Source organism: Scomber japonicus, chromosome 21, assembly GCF_027409825.1.
Source record: "Scomber japonicus isolate fScoJap1 chromosome 21, fScoJap1.pri, whole genome shotgun sequence".
NCBI classification, from domain to species: Eukaryota; Metazoa; Chordata; class Actinopteri; order Scombriformes; family Scombridae; genus Scomber; species Scomber japonicus.
Window position 1 is genome coordinate 10695720 of NC_070598.1, and position 22437 is coordinate 10718156.

Sequence of the window (22437 nt, forward strand, 5' to 3'; positions counted from 1 at the left end):
AGTGCGTACAAAAGAGCACACAGCAGTCAGCAAAATTAATGTCTGTGTCATAAGTGTGTGTGTGTGTGTGTGTGTGTGTGTGTGTATTGATCTGCACTCAGGGATGAATTTGTTAATGGCATAACAGTACATCTATAGTTCCCTTAAAATGTATTATCTCTGCAATACATTTATTAGTGCTGACTATTTATTCATTATATATTACAACATATTTTTAGACTAATTTCATGCTGACTAAAGTTTCTATCAGGCCCACTTTCCTCCTTTTAACATTACCTGTCGGGTAGCTGCAGTGTCCACCTTGGCCACACTGGGGCACTCCAGACCCTGCCCACTTTCCTCTCTGTTGTGCTAGAAAATTCTGTAAGCGGATGTGAGAGACGAGTGATTGCTCAGTAATAGCAAAAGGATGCTAAAAGGGATTTTCACCCTTTACAATGAATGGAAAATTCCTACATTATCATCTTAAGTCTGGACTGAATGGGCCAGTCATAATATGTGTGACTCATGAATGTGTCTGTGTATATACTGTATGTTAGAGAGGTGCTTGCAAAAGACATAAAAGCTAATGCGTTATTTAGAAGGGACTGTATTTTAGGTCGCATTGGAGAGGAGACGGCTGTTAACCAGTGACCCAAATGGTAATGCAAATGCTTAAGGACAGGTGGTTTGGATGACGTTCATGAACTGAGTTGAGTAAAAAAAAAAACAACCCAGCCTTGTCTGATTTAATTTGCAGAAACAAAACCATTTCCATTCTATAAAGTGGTTTCATGATTAGCAGGGGGAACTTTCAAAGAGGGACCCCCTTCACCTGTTGGCAAATATTGAACAGCAACCGCAAAGTCATTATGTTAGCTGGTAACAAATTGCTCATATGCACCCAATTTAAGCAGTGCTCCAAATGCAGAGAGCACTTGTTATCGTGTGCCTGGCAGCCAACCTGACATGTGTATAAGAAGGCCTATCTATCTTACAGTGCTAGACAGCTCGGCTCTCCAGCAGGGGGGGAAATGGAAACTGTGTGAACAGGTAGAAGAGGACTTTATTAACCACTCAGCAGTTTGTGACCCGGAAAACCCAAATTACCCCAAAACCCTCTCGTCTGCTTGGCTCAGGATACAACTGTGCTAAGGGAACCTCCTAATCTGCCCCAGATGGAAGGCCTGCTCTTGATCGCAGACAGTAGCTGACCCAGCCAGGCTTCATGCTTCTTACAGCAACCCCCTACCCCCCACCCCTCTCCTCCTCCTCTTTTTAATTTCACCTCAGCCACCGCCAGCCCCCGTTAGACCAATTTTATAGACCACAATATGTGTGTATAAAAGAGCTGTTTTACACAGGAATCTGTGGGAGCGTTTATGTCATGTTTGTGTGCTGTGAATGGAAATGATGCTGTTTAGTATGAGCGTGGCAGGATGGGAGGAGGGGGAGATGTCTAGTAAATTAATCTTGTTTTATGTTTAAAAATTGGATATGAAAGGTATGAAATGCCACCTTCCAGTACAGTGTAATGAACATCAATCTGATTTTACATGCTTGAGCCTTAATATGATGTACTGTTTTGTTTAATTGTGATATACCAAATTTATTATCCATGCCTAAGACTGCTCTCTTTCTGTATACTTATATTAGGGCATTAGGGCTCGTATTCTAGAGACCTTTGTGATGCTCTTCCTGCTGGCTCTTCTCATTCTGGGCATTGTGTGGGTGGCATCCGCCCTCATTGACAATGATGCAGCCAGTATGGAGTCCCTCTACGGTATGTTGATCAATGATTTAGTGTTTAATACGTAGTTTAACATTTTAGGAAATTTGCTTTTATGAGTAGATCAATCCTTTTCTCATGTCTGTGCATTAAGTAGGACGCTGGAGCTGGTAGTCGATTAGCTTAAAGACCAAAAACACACCTACCATTACCTCTAAAGCTCATAAAACACACACACACACACATTGTATCATACTTGTTTATTCTGTTCACAAATTATTAAAATCTTATTATTTTCTTTGTAGACCTTTGGGAATTCTACCTACCATACCTCTACTCCTGCATATCTCTGATGGGAGGACTGCTTTTATTAAGTAAGCCTTTAAATTTAACCTCATACCTACTGAAGCAAGCAAGTATCCTAGTTGATGTAGTGTTTGTTGTGTATACCTTACTGTGGTTAAATAGTCAAACTTATGATGTTTTGTCTACTATGCAGTGTGCACTCCTGTGGGATTGTCTCGAATGTTCACTGTCATGGGCCAGTTACTAGTGAAGCCAACAGTAAGTAATTATTTGTCTTACATATTTTAAATAGTTTTGATTGTAACTTTATCAGTAGAACAAGGTATTGTATGGTTTCATTTCCAACTTTTAAAGGTAGGTTTTTCTCTGAAAGACTACAGAGTTGCACTATAACTGATCCGCTCGTACTTGAAGCCATTTACATGCATGACAGAGGACTACAAATACATCACCAACTCATCTACCCATCTGCCATCTCTCCAGTCCCACTTTGGGCCTAATTATAACCCATTTCATCTCTTCCTCCTCTCCTCCCTCCCCTTCAGATCCTGGAGGACCTGGATGAGCAGATTTACTGCATCCATTTGCAAGAGGAAGCCCTTCAGAGGAGATTAAACGGTATGTCTGTGGGAGACGTGTTGGCACATTATAGGGGAGGGGAGGGGTTGACTGCCCTATTGGGTGTGATGGAGCGCACCACACTGGAATCAATTAGCATTGGAAATTCAGCCAGGTACACACACACACACACACACACACATACAGACATTCACAGACACCAGTGAAAAATCCACACAGACATAACACTGGCCTTTCTCTACAGCTTTCCCATTCTCATAACTTTCTGCTTAAGGGCAAAGCAGCCGCCAAGGCAAGGACCATATTTTATGTTTAGGAAGGTTTTAGGGATTCATTCAAAACACTCCACTGCCACTGTTACTGCTGGCGAAATGATTGCCTCATTTAATATCAGTCCTTGAATGGCAGCCTTGGTAATATGATGGAAATTAAATGTTTTACAAGTACTTTTGACTTGGTGCCGTCAACATTAAAGAGCACCAACTTTTCAGTGGCTTATGAAAAGAGACCAGGAGACTTGTGCTGTACTCTGGACTCAGGCACAGAGTGAAAGTCTAAAGAGGCTGAGGAATGGTGAAGGCGTTATTTTCTTAGCCTGCATTTCCTTTTCATGTCCAACCCTCTGTGTTCCCAAATTCCTTGTTTGACGTTGAATAATCTCAAAAAGCAGGAAGTATTTGGGCCAAGTTCCAAAACCTACTTTAATATTAACTCAAGCACGCAACCAAGTGTACAGATGCGAGTAAATGAAGAGGATGAGCGTCTTTTCAAACCAGGGTGGTAAGGGAGATCGCTGCCTGATAATGCATGTTTTCGAATGCTACGCTGGGCAGCTCCATAGACTGCCACCTAAGCGTAGGGTTCCTTAGGGCTCATTCCACACGGCCCTGCTTTGAACTAACAGATAGAATAATTGTAATCTGTTCCTTATCATCTCCAAGACTGTCTGATCTTTTCAAGTCTCTGTGAGGCAAAAAAATAACAGTGGTCAGCTTCTCCTTGGGTGCACTGGGGCCAAGTTGCAAACCATTTTTTTGCCTGTTGGGAAAACACGTGGGAATTAGCGGTAAAGGAGGATGTTGATCAATGTAGCCTTATCAGACATGAATGTTTTTCATGCACATACTGCATGTACGTGCACACACTCGATGTTCACGCTCACACATTGGTGAAACTGAAGCGTTGTGTTCCTTTGATCTGTTGCAAGCACTGAGTAGAAGGCGGTTCAGGAACAGTTCACAGGACACACTCCAGAGGCGAGCAATGTTGTCTTCTTGCTTCACCTGTGTCCGCTCTGCATCCAGCTCCTCAAACAGATTATCCCGATCCTCTTACCCGGTTTGTGTTTGTAGATGTGGACTGTTGAGTCACATCAGTTGATGGATCTACGTTTATTTACATGTCTGGCCCTTTGTTGTCCTCCCTTTACATGCAATTGCCCATTTGTAATGACAGTGTTGATATTTTTAATGTTGCAGATCAGTCGGTTATGTTTGAAATTGGCTAATTGGCCATTTGTGTCTTTTGTTCCTTGTCATGGACATGATGAAGCTAACAAATGAAATGTTTAGAGACATGCCTCTTGAACTACCAGATAAGCTGCTAGCACTTAAAGCACCAGTGTGATTTACGTGGATCTATTGGCATAAATGGAATATAATATGTACATTTTCAATAGTGTATACCTATCACCTGAAACTAAGAACTGTGTTTTTGTTAGCTTAGAATGAACCCTTTCCATCTACATAGGGGGCTGGTCCTTTCCATGGAGGCCGCCATGTTGTACCACCATGTTTCAGTAGCCTACAATGAACAAACGAAACACTGGATTTAGAGCGGGCCTTTCACATTTTTCTTGAGTAAAACCATACTTACCATAGGTTCTCCTATACAGTTACAAGCGGAAGTGTATTAATTTGGTCGCAATCTGCAACCTCACCACTAGATGCCACTAAATCTTACACACTGGTCCTTTAAAGGTATCTGGCGGTGAGGTTGCAGATTGCAACCAAATTAATATGCCTCCCCTTCCAAGTGTGCAGGAGAACCTATGGCAGTCACGAAACTTGCAAAAAAATATAAAAGGCCCTCTATAGAGGCAGTGTTTGGTTTGTTGCAATGGGCATTCAGTTTTGTTTATTTCTTGACATTTTGTATACATCAGTTAATGAATAAAGAAAATTATCTTTAGTTGCCAAGAAAATATCACTGCTTACAATGAAGGGAAATGGCCACTGTCATATTTTGTTTTGTAAATAAAGCAGAGATTACTTCTGCACAATTGGCTTTTTCTTTGTTTTCTGAATATGAATGTTGTTACACCTCAAGAAAACAGTGTGAATCTATGCATCCATCTTGCCTGCAGGGATTTTGATGGCATAATAATGAACTATCTTTAATTAGGTCACAATTAAATCCTGAGTACCAGTTTTTGATCAGGTGCATCTCTTTATGGGCACATTGCACCTAGTTTAAACTTAATCTAAACAAAATAATACAGAATAAAAAGATAAATAAATAAAAATAATACAGAAGAATAAGGATTTGGCGCCAGGAACATGATAGGCACTTCAGATTGCGTTGCTACCCTGATCTTAACATAGTAAAGCATCATGAAAGTGGAAGAACCTTGTTGAATATCTGTCTGTATAGAATTAAGGTAGGGTAGGTATTTAGAGGCAAGCTATGTACAATAAAATGCCCATTGTGTGTATGATTGCAGGTAATTAGATTAGAAGGTGTTCCCAAATTACAACCTAGAAACTGGAGTACATGAACATACTGCAGCACAGGAAATGTTATGCACACTTGTCCAGACTGCCCTTTCAAGACCCTGATCTGCTGATAGCAGAGCAACAGAGCGCCTGTCCAGATGCTATGCGGCACAATGACCTTGCCAGTGCCTCTGTTGTCTCAGCATGGTGTTTAGCATATTTGTGGATGACGTAATTTTTCGACTGTGGTGAAGGTTGGAGAGGATACGTTGAATTACTCTGGGCCTTCCTGGCCGCCAGAAGCCTCACTCAGCATCTCTGCCTCGCTGTAACTCAGTCTTTTACTTGATGCTGCCAGCAGAAGGAGAAGGAGGATATATTTAACTTCAGTCTGGATTGATGTCACTGTAGATACTGCAGTTGAAATTATCACGATTTTCCACTAGGGCTTCGAACAAGTGCTGATATTGTTCTTTGTTTATAGTTAAGTCATTATATTTTTTTTATGCCTATTAAGAATTAAGAACCCACTATTCATTTGATCAATGATTTATCTGTCTAAGGTGACAGCCAAGGCCATGTTGGGATATGTTGTGCACATAGGTGATAGATTAGTTCACTTGCGGCTGAGCAGATTTGGCTACCCCGAGGGCGAGCATTCAGTTTGTCTCTGGAGTAAAAGAGCGGTTGAACTGTCCGTGACATTTCCTGTTGTGTTGTGACTACATTTGCTCGGAGGGTTCAAACTTTCCCCGGCTTAGATCCTGGGACAGGTACTGTATCTGCGAGGGCACAGACAAGACTGCTAGCTCTTTCTCTCACTGTCTATCTCCCTCTTTTGCCTACTTAAAGCCATCCAGACAGGGCGTGTCATAATAACAGAGGGAAGAAAAAGGTTTGATCAAAGTGATTGGTCCTTCACTCCTGTAACAAAGATGAAAGATGGTATTTTTATTGCACGCTAGTAACGGTGTAACACTGAACTAATTGGTCTTGATCTGCCAATCACCCCAGGGGATGCAAATGGATACTCTTCCACTTTGGCTCCAAGGGGCCTCTATGCTAGTGCGTCAAGCTGGAAGGAAAACAGAGTAAAATAGATAAATTAGCCTTAAATGAGCCGGCCTTGTGGTTTTCCTGGAGAATCCCTTGCTGTCTTCTCCAACCCACTCAACCAGTTGTGGCATGTGCTAGACAGCTCCTGACATAAGAGATTATTTTCACTTGTTTGAGATCACATTGTTATGTTCTGAGCAGGATTACTTGTTTTGATGGGGTTGCTTAATAAAGATACATCAAATTGATGTATGATGTATTTAATGTAAGAGATGTACTGTACATATCAGACAAAAAAGTGCTTAATCTGTTAAGACAACACCTGATCATGCAACAAATTTGACTCATTTCAATGCTTTTCATTTCCGCAGGATCAACCTCACATGTGTATACTCGTGGAAGCTTTGCTCACCAGCTCAACAAAGAATTGGACAATATTAGAAATCAGAGAAACAAATTGGGTAAGTATTTGTACTGTGTGACAAGGCTGATATATTTTGTCTTAAGACCTTGAATTTCCATGGACACATATGCCAAGAAGTTTACGTTTTACATATTGCTGACAGGCAGTCGCTTTCTCCGCCGTCTGCCTTAATTTCTTAATTTGGACTTGGACCAGAACTGCCTGATAATTTTCCATCCATTTTAGGATATTATAAATGAGGCCTGAGCCTTTTGGGGAGCAGGGTGGGGGAGGAGAGCACAAAGGCACTTAGGATATTGGACAAGATGCAAACTTTATATTGTAGCAAGCCTTTTAGTGATGTCATTAATTTAGAAGGATGGTGCATATAAAGTGCACTTGGCAAACCTCTCGGGCAGGCAGGGTGGGTGCACTTTGAGAATAAGGAGGACTAACAAGGTTGGAAATATAGAAAGAAAGTCAATATGGCAAGGACTAGGGGGCAGTCAGATACACATCGTATGAGGACCGATGTCCATAACACAAGACGTAGTGCATTTGGAGTGCAGGCAGTCGGTGTACAAACATGACTGCTGCTGAAATAAGAGGGAGATGGAAGATATAAACTTCAAATGTTTCATCTGGCTTCGAAGAAGAAGGCACATTAGTTGCCCACCACATGCACACACACAATCTTACCAAATTATAAATCACAGAATTAATGTTGTGTCATTTCTTTTTATCCAGGATTTATTATTGTTTTCACTAATTAAGGCAATGATGAGTGTGGCTAATTAAAGAGGAAAAGCATAATTTCTGAAGGTTATGCAATCTATATTACCTGGAGGGGGTGGTGGTTGCAATGAGAGGTGAGACTGTGTTTAGTACACACACTCACGATATGTTTTACCAAATTAAGTTGTACAAACACTGTGAACAAAGCCAGAGGGCTTGAGGTTAGCAGTTGTCTTTGATGATATTAATTAATCAGTGTTGGAAAGTGGTGAGTAAGATGAAGGAGTTTACTTCATTAGCTTGTTACACATATATTCCATGAGACAAATAACCTCACAATTTGATTTAATCTTCTTCTCATTTCCTCACAGAGAGAAGAAAAAAAGCATCAGGTTGGGAGAAGAACTTGTTGTATCCCATAGTGATGCTGAGCCTGCTTGCAGGAACGGTGAGTGCAGGGACTGACCTATCATTAAGCCCAAACTGTTTACTCATGGCGTGTACAGCCTGGCTGGTGGCCATCGGGACTAACAACCTGTACCTCAAACCCCATCCTCTTACATTTTCCCAGAGTCTGGGTGGGGAAACTACTTTTGTTTAATAGCTGTTTAAGAAAATCCTGAATAGCCACCTGCAACAATGGTGATTTTCGACAGATTATAGTGTGGGAATACCGTTTATGCCGTCTGATATTGTTAGATAAGGCAGAAAGGCCATGTGAGTGCTATGGCACGTGCATCAAACAACCCCCACATTGCTCAGGTCTTGAGAAGCTTAAAGTTTACAATCACAAGATAGTTATTATGCATCACTATCCTTGAGGTTAAGAAAGGAACCAGCAATTCAATTTTATCATGATGCCCCATACTTTGAGGATTTAATGAATCTTTTTTATAATTATACCATGTGTAAACAAATCTTTATCTTCCTCTCTGTCTGCAGACAATCTCAGTTCTTTTGGTGGCACTGAATATCCTCTACCTTCTAGTGGATGAGACTGCCATGCCCAAGGGATCCACAGTAAGCCTAACTGTCTAACTGCAGTACATTTTTACCCCCCACACTCACACACACACACACACGCACACCAACACACGCCCAGAATGTAAACTGCAAAACAGCTTGCCTATCAGACCTGCCATGTTCCTGGCGGAGACATAAATCAAATTCCGGATATGCTCAGGTGCATGTTGGAAGAAAAGGCCTGGCCAGATGTTAATCAGGACCCAACCTTGTGCTCCCAGTTTTGTTTTGGAAGCTCATTGAAAGTCATTTCACAGCAGTGTGCAGATTCAATGAGCTAGCTACACGTCTCAAGTCCACAGTGGGTGAATAAGCTGCTTTTCCTTCAGAACAGGGCCAGGTGAAGGTGCTCTTACTGTGAAGCAGACTAACCAAGTGTGGAATGGCTCTCAGAGATTCTCATCTCCGCCTAACATGCAATGTGTTTTAAGCTCTCCTTATCTCGTCTCATCTGCAGTGACAAGACGTGCGTGTGCGTGCGTGTGTGTATGCATACGTTTGTGGTTGCATTCTTGTCTGAGAGGGGGCAACATAATGTATCCTATTTCTCCCTCATTTCATTTTGCGTCTTGCGGGTAACTGACAGAGCTGCCCTCGACATTCCAATTATTTTATTGAGCAGAGATGTTTTCTTTGGCAGGACGCGTCGCAGAAAATCCCCCAAATTACACTTGTCATGCAGCTTGAAGCTGTCCTCCCTGACAGTGTGGCCCCACTAAATGGTTTACGCGTTTGTTGAGCTGGATGAATGCCACACCTCTGATCTCACAGCACTACGAGGGATAAAGGGACGGGAGTGGATGTATGTGTGTGTGGGGTGGTGGTGGTGGTGGAGGGGTGGGGGTGTCTCATCCTCCATAACAATCGATACTGACATGATATGCATCTATCCACACCGTTAACCCTATCCCCCAGCTTTCAAACTCTCTACCCCTCTAGCACAGAAACTCCCCTCCAGTTACCTGTACGCTGTCTGGAAAGGAGATAAGGACAGAGGAGAGAAACTGATGTAAAGAAGGAGCAAAAGTGGCTTGCTTGAGAGTTGGTTGAGGTAATGCCGCAAAGAGCAAAGAGCAAAGAGACTCAGACTGTGGGAAAGTCAAATGAGGCCCCGATGCACTGATTGTTGTGGGGGGAGAGCACAATGGAATTGCCCTGTCAATGTTTGTCTTCCCTTCCAACTAAGCATCCCTCCGCAGTCCTTAGCATACTGAGCAGTGCCCCGCTCAGCTTTAGAGAGCAGAGGATAGAGGTGGAGAAGATGATGAGCAGGGAGGGAGAAGCAGGTGTATGGAGCTGAAGAAACAACAAGGGGAAGAAGGAGGACGGGGGCGGGGGGGCTCTGCCTCTGTCAAAGGACACAGTGTTTTACAGCTTGATAAACAAGCACTAAGAGGGACCAATAAAATTATTACTGCAGATCCTCCTCTTTGGTAGCCACCACACTTGACACTGTATTTTGTAAAATGGACAATTAGATGCAAGCGAACCACAATTTTCACCTCACTGATGAACCCCCACCCTTCTCTAAACAACAACTTGCAAAACAGCACCTACAGATTTAACACGCATGCACATCTTAGCTATGACCTCTCTGCATATGCATGATGACCCTTTGTTCCTTGTGTGTTTGCATCTTTTCCCAATGTCATTTATGCAAAAGTGACCATGACAAAACAATGTGAATGAATATCAAAATCTATACAAACTGTGCTGTAGCGTGACAGCGAGCAGAACTAGATGAACATGTCGAATTTTGTTGGGGGTGAGGAATCCAAACTTGCACCGTCATTAAACCTGTCACTTTGCTATTACTTAGAACTAATTATGGGAAACCGATTACTGAAATAAGGAGCAATTTGACAAGATGGTCTCACAGTGAGAGTGAATGCACCCCTGGGACTACTGTTGTCACACTCTTTGCCAACAAATGTCCTTAGCGCTACAGTTAAGAAATTAGATGAAATAATGTTGACATTTTTATGGCAAGATAAAGTAGAATTAAATACAAGAAACTATCATGGCCAAAAGAATAGATAGCACAGCTCATAGCTTTAATTACTTAAATGACTTAAGATACAGCCACAATATGGGTGGTGTCTGAGCAAACAGTATGCCCAAATGTGCCGTTGGAATCTCTCCCATTAATGAATCACAAATATTGGAGGAATAGACATAGGCATTTTTAAACTACCAATGCTAACTTAATTATGATATTATTATTGACCAAAGATTAAAGAAGCTGACGGATAAAGTCATAATACAAAGTTTGCATAGGAGAAGTATTTGATAGAGACAGACTTTCACTCGTATCCCCACAAACAGACCAGACAATAATCAGTATCTGTACTGTGGTTGACTCATACATGTGCACTGATGTCAGTTGGATGATCTTGGGTTTGGTAATCACATGCACACTTTGGGGTTTGTTTGTTTGGGGTTATTGATTTTCATCTCAAAACTGGTGTCAACCTAGCAGATTATACTCTTTAAGATAAAGCATTCATTGTAGAGCAAGTGCTCATAAGTGGAACTTGCGAGGATCTATCTAGTAAATATACACCCTGTTTTTGTATGTTGAAATAAAGTTTTAAAAACACCTTCTCTTACTTATGGGACACACCCGAGGTCAAATAGTCAGGTGGTGGACGTGAGGTATAGTTCTGCATCTGTGACAGGCTGACAGTGCACAGGTATTGCAAGGTGTTAATCTCCCAAGCAACATACGCAATGTGTCTGCTGACTCCACTGCTGCAGGCAGCACAGACAAATCTACCAGTCTTCCCCTGCTGACCCCCCCACTCTCTCCTCTTTGACACACACAAACACACACTCCATTACCCTTCCTGCTACTGGAATGAAAAGAAGTAAGATAAGATAAACCTTTTAATAAACCCCAGAGGGAAATTCAGGCGTTATAGCAGCAACGGCAATAAGAATAAAACACAGGAAAGATACAGGTACAAGTCCAGAACCAAACCAAGATGATAAGGATAGGAGGAGGAGCTGCTAGCCTGACATGTTTGCACTGGATCTCTGCACAAGTGAATATATGTACAACCTATCAATAAATATAAATATGTACATGTGTATAGTCTATCAAGAAATAGTCTCAGTCTATCAATAAACATGAATATGTACATGTGTATAGTCTATCAAGAAATAGTCTCAGTCTATCAAGAAATATAAATGTCCCTATAGGAATATGAATGAAAACATGAGTTCATGTGCAAATGTGCCAAAGTCCATACAGAATTCAATACTGCAAGTCTTAAAGTGGGGATCAAGCCTTGGTTATGGAGCCTGATGGACACTGGCCATAGCATTTTGTGGTGTGCTAGCTCATCATCAGGGAATGGGAGGACTTCTCCAGAATAGGCTCCAGTTTCCTCCTCATACTCCACTCCGCAACCACCTATAGATTCTCAAGTTCAGCTCCAACTACAGAGCCTTCTTCACCAGCTTGTTCAGTTTGTTGGCATCCCTTGTGTTGATGTTGCAATCCCAACATACCACTGAAACTGAAGGACATTGACTGCTACAAACTGGTAAAACATCTGTAGCAGCCTACTGCACACGTTGAAGGACCCGAGCCTCCTCAGGAACAGCGGCTTGGTCTGTCCCTTCCTGTAGAGGGCCTCAGTGTTGTCAGTCCAGTCCCTGTTTATTGTTCATGTTTACTCCCTGGAAATTGCAAGTTCCCACCACAACCACCTCCTCCCCTTGGGTGGTGATGGGAGTTGGGGGTAAGAGTTGAAAGGAGGTGCACTGTGAAAGCTAGCTGTCCTGCGAGCGAGCGTGCGCGCACACACACACACACACACACGCATGCAACCTTAATGCATGCCCACCCTCCCTCCATTAATAAATGACATCAGATGCTGTCTGCTAATTCCCTGTGTAAGAGAAAGAGCACTGCACCATGGCTCTGCAGTAAGCTCCCAGGGATGACAGTTGCATAAAAAGGCATGAAACAACCTGCCAGGTTTTCCTTTTTTCTTCAGGCTCTTTTACAAAACAAATCAACTTAAGGGCACTCTAGGTGGCTAAGAAAGACATAAAATACAATTTAAAAACATGTAAATAAAATAAAAGTAGGACCATATTCTAAATATATATTGTGGAATTGTCAATTGATATTGCAAGAAAAGTAAATGCTGAATACATAAAGTGTACATTGATGTCATACTTGGTTTGGCACGGTGCTGTATTTGAATTGCATGGCTTTATTTATAACTATGTACACATGATACAGGACTATAGGCTATTGTAATATGGTGTTTAATATAGGCATAATGAAGACCCTATTCTGTAAAATGATTTGCAATCATATGTACTTTACGTATGTGCATTTTATCATCCAGAAGATCTAAATGTGCAGCATACAGTTTTTTCAGTACAGCTTCTATCATTTGAAATTGAGCAGTCTATGGTCACCTCTTATTTGTGGACATAGTGTATGGCACTATGGGTGCCCCTTACAATACATTGATCCTTCGGAGGATCAGGCCGGGTGCCAAGTCTGACAAAAGCAAATATTTATCATTTGACAACACAGATGCTTGGTATGTGCAGCCTATGTAGATGTGTCTTTTCGCTGCACCCCCCCCCCCCCCCCTTCGCGCCCAAATCACCAAGGACTAAGGGCCAGTATTTGTTTTGTTGTTTTTATGTTTTTAGCGCGCTTTCAGCTTGTACACTCTTCTTACCGTAAGCAATGTGCCGTTTTTGTTTGAACACCTGTTCACATATTGTATGATCGACAGTGATTTGAAGAGAGTCTCTTTCATCTTGTTCCATTCATTACTTTGCCAATTTGATTCTGTCGATCTCAAGTGGGGAAATTCTTCATGCACCGCAAACTTACTTTGCAGGATTTCTGTAATTGCATGTGTGTGCAAATGCCTGCAGTGCAGTCGTTTCCCTTTTTTTTTTTTTTTTTTCTTTTTTGTTATTTGTGATGTGTTTATATAAGGTTGGTGTGTGATGACACTGAATAACCCATTTTTCTGTCTGTGTCTCCATCCACCAGGACCGAGGCATTGGGAACACCTCTCTGTCCACATTTGGCGTGGCTCAGGCAGTGCTGGAGATCATCCTCATGTTGTATCCTTTCAGTGACCCCCCCTTTGTCTGTGGCCGGAGTAGCATGCTCCATGGCCAAGAGCAACATTGTGAAGCCAGCTTTGTTTACCCAGGACATAGTTTAGCCAGACACCTTCCGGAAGACATGTTCTGCTTTTTCATCACCTTTTATCACAGCTGAAAAGGTGCAGACTTAGGACACTTAAAAAGACGACTCTATGAAGCTGCTTTGCTACCAGCAGAGAAGTGTTTTTGGTCCTTGACTGATTTGCTGAACAGCTACTTGATGGTGTCTTCTGTCGTTGGCTTCTACAGCCTGCGCGTCTTTGAGGGACTCACTCCCAGAAAGGATGACACAACCATGACAACGGTAAAGATGGAATGGAAAGACAGGGGGTGGGGTGGGGTGAAGTGGGGGCAAGGGTGCTGAGAATGCACCCAAGGTGCTGTTGTGTTTGGGACCCCCTGTGTTTCATCTATTTCCTCATTTTTCCCCTGTCTCTCCCGCCTTCCTCTCTACTCCAAACTCCTACTGCTCACTAATGTTTTCCTCAGGGCCCCTCAATGGTTTTAGTTGATCTGTCCAATATTTGTTTGTGGGTTGCGCAAACACTGGCAAAGTGCAAGCTCCTTTCTTGTACATCAGAGGGAGAGTGGGTTTTTTGGGAAGGAGGGGGGGTGGAGGATGTGTGCTCTGTTTGGCCCATAGTGGCACCTATTCACTTGGTAATGAGTTTGGGAGTGGTGAGGCTTGTTAACTAGCCATGACGCTCCAGTGAAAGGACTTGAAAGGACAATGGAAAGAACCTGGTAATGAGCAACTTCAGAGGTACCAACTGTACAATATGTGGAACCAATTTAACATCAAGTACTGTGTGTTTATATATGGTCACATCACTGCTGAATCTTCCCCAAATTCTCAGTTTTTTCTCTCATACTCGATTGATTGGAAATTTGAACTTTGATTAATAACCAATCTCTTCTCTTTGTAGATTATTGGTTGCTGTGTGTCCATCTTGGTTTTGAGTTCAGCCCTGCCAGTGATGTCTAGAACGCTAGGTGAGTACCCTCTCTGTGTGTGTGTGTGTGTGTGTGTGTGTGTGTGTGTGTGTGTGTGTGTCTGTGTCTGTGTGTCTGTGTCTGTGTGTCTGTGTGTCTGTGTGTGTGTGTGTGTGTGTGTGTGTGTGTGTGTGTTATATTGATGTACGAGCTTGGGCATGCTAATTTCATAATTCACACCCAGCCTGTGTGTGAAGATTAAATTAGATTTCGGATTAGATTTCCAGAGCGGCCATAATGGCCTAAGCACACACGACTAGGATACATAAAATACCACTGCTCCATAACAATTGTCACTGCTGCCACCAACACCAGACCATTAAGGTTAGCAAGTTGAATTCCTCTATAGTTTCCCTTAGTGATGCTAGAAAGGAGTGGAGGGAGAAGGGGTAAAAATGACAGGAGTAGCACCATCACAATGGCACTAATAAACATGCAGAATGCAGAGCACAGCTGTTCAAATAGCACTACTCTCTGTGTATGTGTGTGTGAGTGAGTGAGAGAGACCAACAGAGTGGGAGAATGGGACGGAGTGAGCATACAGTGAGTCATTGGGAGCTTTACAAAATATCAACAGGTTCTGCTTTGTGACGCTGAATAGATGAAAAGGAATAAATGCATGACAGAGTTAAAGAGAAAAGGCCTCCCAGCAAAAGAAAAAAAAAAGACATGTGGAGAGTTGACTGTGACGAAGTGAGATGTTATGAGACAAGAAAGGGTTTTGTGTGTTGTTTTTGTGCAAGTCAGTTTGGGAAACCTCCACTGTACAAGAGAATAGCGTTAGGATCTGTGCCGCAATACAGAACATTTGCTAAATGATGTCAGTTTTAATGAGTGAGTGACCAACATGCTTCAAATATGTACCCGACACAGGTAATGGTCGTTTGGTGACTCCTAATGGGAAAGCTGTTGCTGGTTTGATCAGAAACTCGTCTATCTGAACATGACTGTAAACTATAGCACCGCAAAGTAAAATAAGTTGTTTGCCTGTTGGAGGTGTACTGGTTGTCTGCAGCTCTTCATCAGACATCATTGTCACTGCGGCTGTTTCAGTTTGTACTATTCCTCCCTACATGATTTCTAACTGATCCGTTGAACCAATAGCTCCAAATATGTCCATATGTTGATTCAGCTGTCAGAACTGTAATTTATTCAAAAGCACGTGTTGCTGACTGACGGCATTTTGAAATGTCAAACGGGCTGTTAAAGTTAAATATCAATCAAAATGAGAGGAACAATTGAGTCTGCTTTATTATTGTATATTAATATACCATTAGCTAGCTAACACCAGAAGTACTGTTTATTGGTCCTGTCAAGATGAATGCTGCCTCAAAAAGGATAAATATACTAACATAATAGTGATAATAATACAAAATATAATTAAATAGTGATTAAAAATGTCCTCATAGGTGATTTCTGCCCAATTTTATATGTCATTCTCCCAGTCACTGATGGCTGAGGTACTGTAAAAACATCTGATCACCGTAATGTAGCTACTGAATGTTCCCAAATGTCATTCTCTTTATACATCTATGGATCACAATGCCATTAGCTAGCTTCATTCAAACCAGAAGAGAAAAAATGGGTACAGCAGCTGAAGGTGAATACAGCGATTGGATTCATGCATCTTTAGCGGGCTCCATAGTACTCGCTAATGTGTGGCAGGCCATAGTCGGTATAAAGTTCCCCTATATTTCCAATATATCATCTCCAGCGCCACGTGCTCCACACAGGAAATAATATGTTACCCATTCACACAGTATCCAACAATCCTGAAAACTCAGACTTGACCTCCAACAGCGATATCACAGCTGCTGCTCCCTCTGACGAAGCGAGGTGCAAGGGCCCATTTATCCCTGCTTGCAGCTTTAATTAAATCTTGGTTTTGGGTCATGAACACATGCTCTTCTGTTGAGATTTTTCCAACTGTTAATGGCCCTTAAGCAGGCATAACTCACTAACTGTCTCACACACATCTCGCATCTCACCCTGATAAATCAAGACATATCCCCTCTTGGTTGCATGGCCAGCCACATTCTGTTTCCAACTCTGCGACTACCCTTGACATTTCAAATGCCAAGCATCTATTTAGCTCCAATTAGATTTTCTCAAATTACCAAACTGAGATCAAAACCTTTAGCATTAGAAATTAATTTAGCCTGACCACAGTGGCAAGTTGTATCGACTGGGGTCTCCATCATCTCTCTTCCTGTCTCTTCACAGGCAATTTTGTTAAAGGTCCTTGATGCCTGCAAACTGCTTACTGCGGCTGTAAATACATCTCTCCGGACACTGAATCGATTGCCCGATCTAATTGATGACAGAGGTTGTGAAGATGTTACACAAGTAGTAGAATATCGGGAGACTTGGGCTTACTCAGTCTGACACATCCAAATATGATTACTGCATATAGATGACTTAGCCTTAAGATATTGATGCAGTAACTGCCTCGGTCAATGTTGCTGGCAGAATGAATGTCCCAAAAAGACAAATATTATTAGTGACATTAAATACAAGTGTACACATCAAGTTATCGAAGGCTTAATTATGTCCATGCACTACTTATTATTGGATGGCACAGCTCGCCCATCCCGGAGCGCAGGAACATGTGGTATTGGAAGGCCAAACTGGATAAGCATGAAAACAATGGGGTGTTGATGGCTTTCCAGGCAGTATGCGATCAGCTGTGACAGATGACTTGAAATTAGTCTAACAGCATCTAGCAGTGTAGAGCTAAGAAGAGCCTGCATAAGAAACCACTCCTTTATCTCAGTCTGAACGTCCTGGGAGAGAGACAAAGTCCACCTGCACACCACCTTTGCTGCTATACTTAGTCACTCATCCTTTCCTATTCCACAGCGAACAGTCCTTATAGTACAACGCAGTCAAGGAATGACGATAAGCAGAAAGTATGCAGTGCAATGGATCAGTGGCTGTTTGTGTACACCTGGGTAAATAGGTTTCTCTGTCTTTATTATATAAACTTTGAAATAATTGGATGATATCATTTTCAAAGATATTTATAGGTAAAGGGTAAAACCTCTGAAGATTCTCAGTTATCCAGGTCATGGTGCATTTGGCAATTGGACTTGCTTTAGATAATCGATGAATTTCCTTATTATTGTGTTTACAAGCTGTAAGAAATTGTGAAAGTTCTCAGCTCCGTGGAAATTTTTAAGATTGTACTTGTTTATTATGTAAATATGTGGTTTGACTCCGTTGATGGGAACAGATGACTGGTTCTATGGAAGAAGTGGGTGTGCCTTTGTGTACCGCCTTACAGTATTTTGGCTAAATGAGACCACAGACAAGACATAACAGTTTCATTAAGGGTCACTCTGTAAAGACTTGCTTTTATGCTTTTTCATACTGTATTATTTCTGTAATGCACATGAAATGGTTGTTTACTTGTAAACTTGTCTGTCACTTTTGCTTATAGACACAATAATAGCTGAAGGGGAAACTTGGCAAAGTGAATATAATTTGTTTAGTTTTTAACTATGAGGGTAACTACATTTAATTCTTACACACCATTTCTTTATCACTCAACAAGGGTCAAACAGAGCCAGGATTTGTGTTGTTTGACATAGTCCTGTTTCAGCAATTGCATGTTTCCCGGTGCGTGTCAACTTTCTTTCTAACAGAGACATTTGACTTGACTCTCTGCCCTTCACAGGTATCACCAGGTTTGACCTCTTGGGAGATTTTGGAAGATTTAATTGGCTGGGAAACTTCTACATTGTCCTTTCATACAACATGCTGTTTGCAGTCGTGACAACACTCTGTCTTGTGAGAAAATTCACCTCAGCAGTTCGGGAAGAGCTCCTGAAGGCCTTAGGTAAATTTGTCTATCTATTATTCATGTGTGCAGAGGATTTCTAACCAACAGCTTTAGTGTAGTACAACTTACCAACATGCCACATTGTCTTAGTGTCCTGCAGGGTCTGACGAACAATACTGGATCCTCTATATAATATAAGGGAAATATATTTCATAATAACAATTTGACTACCCAATTCCATCCTAATTTTGTATCCACAAAGATTTGGTCTGAAACACTGACAGCTCCAACCTGCTCTGTGGCTTTAGAGGGAGATAGTGTTTATTTCCCTCAGACAGCACGACCTGGAGTGACAAAATGGAAAAAATTGTGGAAAGATCCAATGTGCTTTGGGACTGACATGTGACAGAGGATGGGGCTAGTCTCAAAGGCTTGTGGTGACAGGCCCTGGATGTTTGATACACAGGGTGGGATAGGGTTAGAAAATGTCAGACAGAGGCACTGAGGGTAAAAAAAGCACATCAATACCTCTGTCTAAGTGAAAGTTTGAGGCTTTTTAATGAGATTTCTCTCCCTTATCTCCCCCTGCCCAGGTCTGGATAAATTGCAACTGTCAAACAGCCCTACAGACCCTGAATCTGGGAAGCTCTCGGCCAACGGGCATCAGAAAACTCTGTGAAAGGGACGATAGATCAACACACAACATACGCGCACACACACACACACACATACATACATACACACCTTAGCACAGCCAAAGGGAGATTTCGACAGTACTGCCTGACTGCTGAAAGGTGAAAGGGATTGGAAGGAACTTAATAAACCCAGGCAGTGTCTGACGGATGCTGCAAATGGAGGCTGAGAGCAATTTAGCTTCGTGACATTCCATCCTCTGCGTCTCGAATGGAAGCTGGGACAGAGCCAGGGATGAGACTGAGGAGTGAAATAGACTGGCATCACTGCAGTGACCTTGATGTTGACCTCAACAGTGACTGTGACTTTAAACTAACCCATCTCTTGCTTCAGGGGCACTCTTCCCCCAGCATCGCTTCCTGTTACTCTTGTACAACCTCCTCACTGCTGCACTAGACAAAAGCAAGAGGGTGAAAGCAGGTTAAACAATTCTGTAGTGGAGTTTTTTTTCTGTTTTTAAGTCTTACATCCCACTAAAAGGCAATGGTTTTACGCCTGCTTATCCTCAGTATTTAGCATAGTCAACAAACCCCCTACGATTCATAGGTACGATTCATATGATTGTATGTATGTCTGCAGTAATCGGTGTCAGTGATAGGTGGAGCACTTGCAGTTTACGGTCTATAATCGTTAGGTGGACTGATTGAGGCATAATAAAAAGGTGTCAGTTTGTCATTTTTTGATTTTAAAATGTGAAAATAACAGTATGTGTTTTCTAAAGCATGAAATACATCAATTATTCACACCCAGTACATATAACTGCACAGCATCAATACAATTCACATTTATGCATCGGCATTCTTACTGATAGGCCTCAGATTTTAACACTCCTGTCATGTCATTGTCTTTTTATTTGGCTTTACTCAAGTGCGCTTTAACTTTATTGATGATGTCATTAGTTTGTATGAAGTAGGGTAAGAACTTTTTTTAGGTGCTCTAGATTAGACTTGAGCTACTCTACAAATGGGATACTACAGTAAATGGAAGTTATATCCATTTCATTTCCAGTGAGTGAAATACTTTTGTGCATTTGGAGTCTTTACAGAAATTTTATTATGCACAAAGTAAGAAAATGTCACATTTATGCTCACCCCTCCCCCTCCCAAAAAATCTATTTTAAATTCACAGGGCACAGAAGATTTTGTCAATTTTATTTGTAAATATTGTATTTACATGTACATACATTTGTTTCATACCTTTTTTTTGCATTATTTGGATGTAAATATTGGGCTCTCACTCAGCCCACTGAGGGTCTGACTCACTAAGCAATCTGTATTTTGTTGTACATATTTTTTTATAACACCTCGATCTAATGCAGACCTGTAATAGTCTTCACACACAGAATGCATAAGCGAACAATGTGCAACTTTGCTGCAGGTAGAAAGACTTGGTGACTCAGGCCCCACTCATATGTTGTTGTATTGCTGCATAGTCTTCTGAACTGTGACATTTGTTGTCTGCAGAACACCTTAAATGCCTTACACAACAAGCATCTTGCAGGCTTAATGTTGAGGTTGTTTCTTGTTCTGTGTTGTATATGTGCATTGTTTGTCTCTAGACAGTTCCACTGTGATCCCCTTTACACCACTGAGTTTCTAGTCTAGCCAGCTGGATATAATACACGTTTCCTTTTTGCCGTGAATGTTGTCACAGTCTCATCCAGTGAGAAAACTCTGTTTTGGGACTCATCATTACCCATAAAACTTGAGCACTTGCTAGAGAGTTGACTGACCTAATGATGTTATTTTTATGGTGTAATATGCTTTCACAGTAACTAATGTGACAAAAAAAAATGGAGTAGGGAAATTTTAATTTATATATGCATTTGAAACTTTTGTTTCTTAGAACAGGGACTGTGGTACATCAAAGCTTTTGCTATAATACAAAGACTGAAAGACTGAAATACTCATTTGTATCTTTCAATCAAGTCATCTTCTGAAAAGGGGCAAATCAGACTTGACAGTACTTTGTAAAGAGTAATCTCTACCTATAACTGCTCTTGCAATATTAAAACCAAAGCAGATGGATTTTTCAGAAATGTTAATCGATATTTTGATATCAAAGGCTGGTTTAACCCAAATTCTTTATGAGCAGAAACATTTGGTAGATTGTCTAGTAGATATGTGCCATTTCATGTGGTTTAATGGACCTCTTCAGCTCAGCTATGTTATTGATGTTCCGTCCATGTTGATCATTGAATACTGTGAAAATTCAAGATGGCCCCAAAGTGAAATGATACAGTAAAGTGCAACTCGGATGAATAAGTGAAAGTCAAAATACTTTTTTAGCTTAAATTCATTAAGCTGCAAACTGTGACAACACCTGGCAGGGAAGTTTCAGGTTGTCACAACCCCGATCAAAATATCACAATCATTATTTCTCGCAGTAGCTGCTGAGGTGAGGACTGACAAGGCCATTTTCAAGCAAGGTTTTCTGGTTGCCTTTACAGTTGCATCTCTTTGTTGTGTGGGGGTTTCAAAAGTCAAGAGTTGGCCTGTACAGTAGGTGAAGCAGCTTTTTTTTTTTCTCTGTATGTCAGTCAGTCAGTCTGCATGTAATTTTTGGTACATGTTTTGTGAATGTATTTTTTACAATTTCTCAGTTTGCTCTATGTATGTTTTGTTATTTTTGATGGGGTTTTTTTATGTTTTGTGTGTTTGCAAATAAAAGTAGAAAAAAAAAGCTTTGTGAATATGTTTCCATTTATTTCTGTCATCTTGGACACTGATGTAGGTTGACAAATGAATGATTTAGGGAAATATTCACTTTCTTGTGGAGAGGATCGATATTATTCATGTCTGTACACTTAGTACGGAGCTATAGCCATGACTTGATATGATTAGCCAGCTGTAAAGTCTGGAAACAGCTAGCCAGGCTCTGTCCAAAGTTCAATAATACACAGCACCTTTTAAAACTCTGTAATGAACACATTATATCTCGCCTGTTTATTCAGCATACAAACAGTAATATAAAAATGGCAATTTGTGGTTTATGAGGAGTTAAGGTGCAGTGACTATTCGCTGGCAAACGGCCGGATGCAGTGATTTCTGAGTCTCTGCTGTTTTCCTGACAGCCTCACAGTGACATAAGGACTAGAATAAGTCATAAACTAATGAGATACTAAGTATTTGGTGAGCTTTAGAGGGAGTTGGTGGGAACATTTTTGGCTTTGAACAGAGCCAGGATAGCGGTTTTTCTTCACTTCACATTCTTTATGCTAAGCTAAGCTAATCACCTCCTAGCTCCAGCTACATACTTAACACGTAGCCATGAGAGTGGTATTGATCTTCTCCTC

The 22437-nt window shown here is 41.4% G+C and overlaps 1 protein-coding gene across 1 annotated transcript in view; it reads left to right on the forward strand.

Annotated features, from left to right (window-relative positions):
- Window positions 1-21818, forward strand: part of lmbr1 (limb development membrane protein 1) — a 36151-nt gene extending 14333 nt beyond the window's left edge. The window contains exons 6-17 of the mRNA XM_053342388.1: window positions 1636-1762; window positions 2014-2082; window positions 2208-2272; window positions 2560-2632; window positions 6735-6824; window positions 7873-7949; window positions 8444-8521; window positions 13557-13630; window positions 13889-13979; window positions 14602-14668; window positions 18345-18506; window positions 19043-21818. Coding sequence (XP_053198363.1) covers window positions 1636-1762; window positions 2014-2082; window positions 2208-2272; window positions 2560-2632; window positions 6735-6824; window positions 7873-7949; window positions 8444-8521; window positions 13557-13630; window positions 13889-13979; window positions 14602-14668; window positions 18345-18506; window positions 19043-19128 — 1059 coding nt within the window. The 3' untranslated portion in view covers window positions 19129-21818. The remainder of the gene's footprint in view (window positions 1-1635; window positions 1763-2013; window positions 2083-2207; window positions 2273-2559; window positions 2633-6734; window positions 6825-7872; window positions 7950-8443; window positions 8522-13556; window positions 13631-13888; window positions 13980-14601; window positions 14669-18344; window positions 18507-19042) is intronic.
- The last annotated feature ends 619 nt before the right edge of the window (window positions 21819-22437 follow it).